The sequence below is a fragment of the Passer domesticus genome, chromosome 3, assembly GCF_036417665.1.
Source record: "Passer domesticus isolate bPasDom1 chromosome 3, bPasDom1.hap1, whole genome shotgun sequence".
Taxonomy (NCBI): Eukaryota; Metazoa; Chordata; class Aves; order Passeriformes; family Passeridae; genus Passer; species Passer domesticus.
In genome coordinates, this window is record NC_087476.1 from 57,247,343 (window position 1) to 57,256,192 (window position 8,850).

At 42.1% G+C, this 8,850-nt stretch overlaps 1 protein-coding gene across 3 annotated transcripts; it reads right to left on the reverse strand.

Annotated features, from left to right (window-relative positions):
• Positions 1 to 2,516: 2,516 nt before the first annotated feature.
• Positions 2,517 to 7,665, reverse strand: MAS1 (MAS1 proto-oncogene, G protein-coupled receptor). 3 transcript variants are annotated; one of them, XM_064415849.1, is made up of 4 exons: positions 7,599 to 7,665; positions 7,382 to 7,464; positions 5,421 to 5,567; positions 2,517 to 3,667 (listed from the first exon to the last, which is right to left on the reverse strand). In XM_064415849.1, the coding sequence occupies exon 4, from the start codon at positions 3,628 to 3,630 to the stop codon at positions 2,641 to 2,643; it is 990 nt and encodes a 329-aa protein (XP_064271919.1). In that variant the 5' UTR covers positions 3,631 to 3,667; positions 5,421 to 5,567; positions 7,382 to 7,464; positions 7,599 to 7,665; the 3' UTR covers positions 2,517 to 2,640. The 3 variants fall into 3 exon arrangements, 2 of the variants coding, with proteins under 2 accessions (XP_064271919.1, XP_064271920.1); XM_064415850.1 differs by having other exon boundaries at positions 7,382 to 7,436; positions 7,599 to 7,648; XR_010360084.1 differs by lacking the exons at positions 2,517 to 3,667; positions 5,421 to 5,567 and adding an exon at positions 5,584 to 5,817.
• Between the last annotated feature and the right edge of the window lie 1,185 nt (positions 7,666 to 8,850).

The window sequence follows — 8,850 nt, forward strand, 5'->3', positions numbered from 1 at the left end:
TGTGCAACGTTGTCACATTTTCCCTGTCTTGGGATTTTGTTTTTTTTTTAATCACGGAATCATGTGTGTATTAGTTCCCCTTGTACTGCAGACTGTCTGCACAGAGAACAGTCACCAGGTGCCATGATAAAGAAGAAGGAACATCCCTAAGTTATTTTTATCTATCCACTGGGAAATATTAATAATATTTCAACTGTTGGATATTCATTCTTGTTTGTCCATCTGGATGTTCATCTCATACTGAGTGTTAATTTTTGTTGCTCTGTGAACTGATCTATGGATCATTGTCCAAAATCTGAAACATTTGGAAGCATGGCCAGGTCAAGAGGGGTAAGAAGCAAAAAGTCCTAGAGCACCTCTTCAGCTCACAAGCATCCCGATTGCCCTGCTGCATATTATTGCCTCTTCAGATCTACTGCCCTGGCTGCATGCATGGTGATCCTTAACCCAAGCCTGTTGTTAATAATCTGGATATGTTTAGGCACTGTAAATCATATGCCTTACCTCACCTGAATCACTCTGACAGAACAGGGTTACATGTGTGGTTACAGCAGAAGCATGTGTTGAAGATGCTTCCTGCGATGTTGCCCCTCTCTCTGGTTCTCTGTGTGATTATTGTAAAGGGTTTTTGAGGTAGGGAACAGCTTTAAAGGAAAGTCTGGGCTGTTTTGGTGGGGACTGGATCTACCCTAGTATTTAAGTTTATAGCATTCATCAGGGTTGACAAACTTCCTGACAGTCCCCCAGCCCTCAGCAGCTGTGTGCACACACATGACACATGTGTGTGCACATCATACTCACTTTTCCCCCTGGCCCTCCCTCACAAGGTGTCTACAGACCTCCTTGCCCTCTCCTGCACTTCCCATTGATGATGGGGTGCAGCTCAGCTCATGTGTCATTGCAGCAGCACAGCAGATCTCTGTCCTAAGAGAGAAGCAGACTCCACTCATCTACTGCCCAAACCAGTAGAGGTGACAAGCCTGGGACTGGAGTTTCAAAGACAAAAACTGGGACAGGGGGAGGGGCTGTCATAGATAAAGGTTTTGATGGAGTGAGGGACTCAGGAAGATGTAGGAGTAACCTCTTCCTTCTCCCAAGTCTTCTACAATGACACATTGAAACGATTTAATGTAAGGAGGAAGGGGCACTTGTAGAAAGAACATTTATCCTTCTGAGATCTCTTTTCTACATGAATTCCCATCCAATCCTCTGTCTAAACCTACAGTCTTCCTTATTCCAGGACTGGCAATCTTTCAGCAAAGGAGGGGTGGGTTGTATTTTTCTTTCCCCAGTTAGCTATTAAGTGTGCCAGTGGAAACTTGGCGGGAAGCTGAAGATGCTGCTTTTGCTTGTGGAGGGAGGTCTCAGTTCCTGCTGAATTTGGAACTCCATTGGGACCAGAAGCAAATGTGTGTCTCTTTGAAAGTGTCACAGTGCTCTGACTGGCAAAATCTGCCATGTTTTGTGTGATAAAGCTCATCTGGCCCCAACATCTTTCCTATTGCCCTTTGCACTTTGCAGCTTGGCTATAGTTGGGCAAGTGACCCTGGGAATTAAACTCCACAAAATACCAGCCCTAGTACCCTGGCATACAACAGAGGGAGGCAGGCAGCTGGAAAAGTGTGGCTGGTGTGTAGCTCCAGTCATTCATTGTCTGAGGCACCTTTCTTTTTTCTGTTTTTCCAAAACTGGTTTTTATGAAACAGAGAGGCCACACAGGGGATATGTATTCTCCAAAGAAAAGATAAATACTAAGTATGTGGCTGGGACAGCAAATGTTGGGACTGACTTTCTCATAGACTCCTTGAATATCTAAACCTACAGGAATGCTGACATTTTTGGGGATAAGCCTGCCCCACCCTTCATAATTAGGGCAAAAGCCCTCTGTGAGTTGGCAACATCCCTGTGTTGCCAGATACTCCTATGTGTCAAGTACTGAATTATCCAAGGACCCAGAGACATCTCGGTGTCAGTGGAAATTATGCAACATATACTTTGAAAACAAATTCTGAAGTTTAACAACAGATTAATTAGGCCATTTAACACATACTTAAATGTCTTGCTAGATCAAAGTTACACCGTATGTGCTTGGCTATGTATGGGGACTTACTGTCATACGTGGATTTCTTCCTCTGTTTCCCCCAGGGAGCAGCTCTTTTGCGCACTTAAACAAGCTGGAAACAGTTGAAATTAAATCCCAGTATGTAACATGAATCCTGTGTTTTGTGGGTTTGACTTTTAAAAATGTGAACGCACACAGGCCCTGATGACTTCAATAGCATTTATGGGTGCTCGGTGCTTTTATAAATGTCACACTATTTATAACACATTTCTGTGTCCTTTTTTATATTCTCTGTTGGCCTATCTGTTTTTCACTGTGATATCTTTGATTGGTATAGTCACATCAAGATATAGCGTGTTTTTGAATAATTAAGAAAATACAAACTAAAAAAAAAAAAAAAAAACCAAATAAAAGTTGTCTTTCTTCTAGTCCATGTTTTTCCATTGCTCAACCATTAAAGATAACAATGCCATTTCACCTTTGCTTTTTACATCCTATGAAAAATACTTTTAATTTTGCAGTGCTTTATTAAACGTTCCACATCCAATTATTTGCCCCTAGAGTTTCCCCCCTAAGCTTTAGAAAATTGTTTCGGCTATATCCAAACTCATGCCAACTTCCTGGCTTCTTGGCCGCAAGCCATCAGTGAGAGCTCTGCTAAGAACCACTTTGAGGCTCTCCTTGAACCTCTTCTTCTTGCTGCTTCCCACAAAGAAGTAAACCAGGGGGTTGATGCTGCTGTTAACGGTGGAGAGAACAATGGTGACGTGGTTCTGCTGGCTGAGCAGAGATGACCAGTGGTGGTAATTCAGGAGATACAACAGCCTCATAGGCATGGCAAAGATGAGGAAGACAATGACTGTGACCACAATGATGATGTAGAGCTTTGATGAATGAGGTCGCAGGGAGTTACGGCGAATCCTGATAACCAAGATCAGGCTGGACAGAATCATTAGAGGAATGAAGATCATGAAAGTCAGGATCCACGTGAAGATGAGCAGTGCTTGGCAATGGTTGCCGTCATCGAATTGTTCCTTGGTTGAATCATCCTTGCACGTTAAATATTCGGCTACTGTCATGAAAAAAGACAGAGTCCACAGAATCGCACACACAACTGCCGATTGGTGCTGTGAGCGGTGGCAGCGGTACCAGATGGGGTAAACAATAGACAGACACCTCTCAATACTGATGGCTGTCAGGAGATAGAGACCAGTATTATAGCCAAGAAGGAAGACAATAGATAGTGTGGTGGTTACATAATAGTAAAAACCGTATGCGAATCCAAAACCAGCAATGTACTCGATTGACAGAATAAACGTACAAAGCAGTAGGGAGATATCAGCAATGGACAAGTGTGTGATGTACGCAGTGAATGGGTTTCTTTTGATCTGGAAGCAGAGGCACCAGAGGACAATTCCATTTTCACAAAAACCCAGGAAGGAGATGATCATAATTACCCAAAGTGGGGTCAATATCTCCCAGACCCTTTCCTGTGTAGAAATGTTTCTGTGCATTGAGATGTTCTCTGTGCCTTCGCTGGGATGAAACGTTATGTTTGACTCATCCATGGGGAAAGCTCAAGTTTGGATAGCACAGCTCTTCCTTCTGTAAATATGTATAAAAATATACTGTGAGCATTGTGTGCTCCTCCCCTCCCCCTTCTCCTTCTGTTGTGTGGACCCTCAACTTCTGGCCATACATGAAGGCCTTGAAAAAAGGTACACCAGCTTTGATATACTGATGCTAGCTAAAACCCAGTTGGAACTGCTCTTGGCAATGTTAAAGATTACTAAGCCCATCACGCTAGCAGAAATCCTGAGCTGCCTTCTCCAAGGGGCTCAGCCTGTGAGTGCTAAACCACAGCTAAAGAGATTCTCTTAAAGAGCTCTCGGCCAAGCAATGTCCCCATCACATTGCACAGTTTCACTGTATAGTCCTGACAAATGGCATTGGTAGCTCTTGTTAGAGCCCTAGATTGTTCCCAGAGAGGTTTCTTCACTTCCTATTGAAGTGAATGGCATTAATTTTAAATTAAACTTATGCATTTCAAGTGAACTTGGCTCATAGGTCTTTTGGTTTAAAAAAAAAAACAAGAAAACAACAATGATAGCAACATCAGTTTTCCAGAGAGGGATTTAATTAAGTAAAAATAATTTGTAGTTATTCAGCACTGTATTTCCTCCAAGTACAGAGGTGGAGGGAAGGCAAAATGGCACTGTTTGGAGAGAGCAATTTCTTACCTGCTTTAAGTGCCATTTATCACAGCATAATATAATTTAAACATATTCACACACTCTGAACACTTAACATGACTTCAGGTATCTTGCAAACATTATAAATCTAACCCATCACAAGGAGAAGCTGTTTGTCACATCATGTTCATCATCATCATCACCACAATCTGTTCAGGTTCCCTGCCATTGCTATAATGGTTTTAACTGTTGTTTTGCTGAGTTGTGGGGTAACTTCTCCTTTTGTATGTCTCCTTTTATCTCATAACAAAGAGTTGGTAGCATTGTCTTCTGCTGATTTCCATACAAATATTTCATACCCCATGCTCTGTTATCTTCCCAGCTGCCCTGTGATGATACACAGTCACATTCAGGACACTTTTGGATTTACTGATGTTAACAGGGACTAACTGTTGACAATAAGCTTACGTAGCTGACCTGGTTCATCCATATAAGTTACCTTGTTCATTAACATAACATAATGAGAATTTACCCAGACTGTCAAGTAGTTAAGAACATCAAATGCACGGTCAAGAAGTTTTACTGGAGCAATGATTATTTAAAGAGAGCCATTCACCCCAGTCGTAGTTTTTCTCTCATGAGCCTTGCATTTCCTGGTTTTAAAACAGTTCCTTAAGGCAAGGATATCACAGTCTAAGAATGAGCATTCTGTAAACAAACTGGGAAGCCTAAGGCCTTGCTGGCATTTAAACCTGTGCAAATACATTAATGATGATCCCATCTGTATGCTGACCATGCTACCACCTGAGACAGTTGAAGGCAACAACATAGCTGGAGAAGTGGTAGGGGAGGGTGAATTCAATGAGTAAATGCAGTGACCAGAATGAGTGGCAAGCCTCCCAAAAGCAGTGCTCTGCAAAAACTGCAGAGGGAAAAGGTGCTCAAACAGTGTACTGCTGGAGATACAGTAAAGGTTCACAGAAAAAAAGGAGAGGAGACACTATCTTCTTCAAGAGTTAAAACAAATAGGAAGAGAAAAACAGAATTAAAAGACTCAAGTATGAAAAAGTATGAAAATATTCAAGCAAGTTCTCGATTTCTATTACTGTAGGAGAGGAGTTTTCTCTCTGAAGAGTAAAACAAAGAGGAAAAATTTCTTGACTTACTAAGGTCATTCCCACATGACAGCATTCAGAGATGAGGATGGAAAGAATCCTCTTCTTCCAGATACATCCATGGTTTGTCCAGATTTCCCTGAGGCTGTTGAAGAACTTCCTTGAAGAAGCTGAAGTTCACCTTCTCCAACCATTTGCCTTTGGTAAGAGGGGGAGCAAATAGTGACCCTGACCATGACTCAAAAAGAAGTGTGCAGTCCTCCCATTGCTCCAAAAGTCTGAGGCATGCCAAATAAAGGGTCCCAGGCTCATCATCTGAGGCTGAGCTTCAAATGGCATCACTCAGTAGCTGGCAACTCATCTAGCTGAAAGCCTGGGATTTAACTCTTGTGGGAACTGAAGGGCAGTATATGGAAAGTTGTCCTGAGCTGCTACAATACCAAGAGACCTAGTTTAAACAAACAAACATGAAGGGAGTAGAAAATCTATTTGGGGATGTTAAGATCCAAAGAAAAAAATCTCAATTTAGAACTGTACCATCACATGCCATCTAAAAAAAAGTCAATTTGCAAATTTGTTTCATATTTTTTGATATGAGAAAACAAGAAAGTGAGAAGGACAAAGAGAGAGTGAAAGAGAGGAGAGGAGAGGAGAGGAGAGGAGAGGAGAGGAGAGGAGAGGAGAGGAGAGGAGAGGAGAGGAGAGGAGAGGAGAGGAGAGGAGAGGAGAGGAGAGGAGAGGAGAGGAGAGGAGAGGAGAGGAGAGGAGAGGAGAGGAGAGGAGAGGAGAGGAGAGGAGAGGAGAGGAGAGGAGAGGAGAGGAGAGATTACAGAGCAAAGAAAATAGCCCATCATTATGTTGGTCTCATACCTCTAGGTAAAAGCTATATCTTGAGATTATTCTTAAAAAAAAAAAAAAAACCAACAAAAAACCAACCAAACACAAAAATCTTTTCATGAGATTTAAACAGTCTCCCCTGAAAAGTTCAAACAAAACTAGGAGCTTGAAGTCTCCTGAGGATACCCCCTGCTTTTGCCCCAAGTATTAGGTTGTTTTTACATTCAGATATTAGCAGAACAAACATTCTTAGCCAAATAAGGAGAGAGTTTGCTTGGTCTTCTCCTTTAAATGTTTCACTAAAACTACCAAATCCCCAAACGGGAAGAGCAACTAACTAATGTGAGAAATAAATGACCCCAAAGGGAGGGTCAGAATAAAGTTAGGAAGGGAACAGAGTGAAATAAAACAACTTCTAACTGGTTTTGTTTGCTTAAGTTGTAACCTACCTTACATTCAACACCTATGGGACCAAAAATTTCAAGCTACCTCTGAAAAAGGAAAAAACCTGCTCTTTTGCCCAAAAAGGAAATATGCATACAAGTAATGAGAGAGTCATTGCAGGAATATGTTAACATGTCAAGATTGGCCAGGTACTTGTGTTTGCAGCCCACTGCAGACCAAAGTTGGAAATGCTTCCCAGTCTCCAAGAGGCATGTGGTTTGTGAGATCTCCCTCAGGCACACAGCACCTCCCTCATGACTGATCCCTGCAGCGCCATCAGTCACCATCAACACAGCCAGGGCACCAGAGTGAAACCTGGTCTTGAGGGAATGGTCACAAACACACCTTATCCTTGGTGATTTTGGGAGTAAGAGGAAGGTCAAATAGCAGAGTCTTTATAACAGATGCTGCCCAGAGTTTGGAGCAGCTATTTCTGAATCAGTTTAAGTATTCAGATATGAACAAGGGGGCTACAATAGCACAAGGTGGAAGTTGAACTGATTTTGGGACTAGAAATTAGTACTGACAGTAAAGATATGATGAGCAGTATGGAAACTCTGGTAATTTTGATCTAAACTGAATATACAGCAAGATGTCATATGAATGATAATTTATCCTAAAATCTTTCTCTCTGACACTAACTTGGTGGGACAGAGCAGCTTTGCAGTGGATGCAAACTGAATCGACTAACATTTGAAAGTATACTGTATGTAGGAAGCTAGTAGTGTTACCTTTTATCATTTTCCTTAGTCTTTGAATAATTTCATGTTCTCCCATCTCCAATTCCTGGAAGCAGAAGGCAACCTGTAAAGAACTTCCAATTCATTCATGAAACACAACCTAGGATTTATAGACCAGATTAGAGGGGTTTATGTGGTTGGTATAGGTACCAGTGTATAAAAAAAGCCTCTGTATACCCAGGAGTCAGATCTCCCATTTTATACTTACATGAGCCATAACCAAAACCCCTCAGGGATGAGCTTTGGTAGCACTTTCAGGAAGTGCAGTTTTTCTTGATGGCCATTCAGTCATTACCACTTTCCAGCTGAAATTCATTCCTTAATTATTCAGCTCTAACAAAGGTTAGGAGTTAGGATTATATTTCAGAGTGTAGAATACTGAAGATCTGGGTGCAAACCACTAACAGAGAGCTGAAGGGCACACTGAGAAACAGGGGTTGTAAGAGGGCCAAAAACTAAACAGGAGGCTTTAGGGGGCAAACAGAGGACTATAGGACACACTGAGAACAAGCTGGAGAGGGACTTTCTACAAGGGCATGTAGTGATAGCACAAAGGGAAATGGCTTTGAACTGAGTGTTTAGATCAGATATTAGGACAACATTCTTTACTGTGAGGGTAGTGAGGCACTGGAATGACTTTCCCACAGAAGCTGTGGATGCCCCATGCCTGGAAATGTTCCAGACTAGCTTGGCCAGGGCTCTGAGCAACCTGATCTACTGGAAGGTGTCCCTCCCCATGGCAGGGAGATGGGAACTGGATGATCTTTAAAGTCCCTTCCAACACAAACCATTCTGTGATCTACAAAATGCCTGGATCCTGAGAGTTTTAAGACCCCTTAAGTCTCACAGAGACTGGAAGAGCCATGATAACTTATGGATACTCCTCAGTAGGTGATGTGAGAGTGTCATTAAAGTAGGAGTTAGGTGTGGGGCAAACTTAAGAATTAAGGTTACCCTAACCCAAAATTCACCACAGAACTTGCTGGACATCTTTTGTCCTACTCATACCAGCCATGATGCTAGCATATACCAGTTCCCTATAGGGTGGTAACTGATGGATTGTGTTTGATAGGCAAGGGGCATGAAAGCTGCCTTGAGTGCTGCTTTCTGCAAAACAAGGGGAAAATACATGTCACCTGCAAGCTTTGAAGCCAACACAGGTCATCTATTAATAGCTAAAAGTAAGGTTAAAGTTGTAGAAAACATAGGACAAAGATGACTGAGTCCAGAATTGGTGTAAGGCTGAAGACTCCTTGGTGGCTGCTCAGTTGCTGTAAGGCCAGTTCCAAAATCCTATTAGTGGCAATAACAGGATTGTGTTTTCATGAGAACAGTATGGAATAGCAGGCTCGAAATCAAGGATTCCCGCTTAATCCTGTAATCCTACTCAGAAATTTTGGCAGCTAAAGTTGGTAGAGGTGAATTAATCATATTATTTTGTGGGTGGTTAAGACCCACCA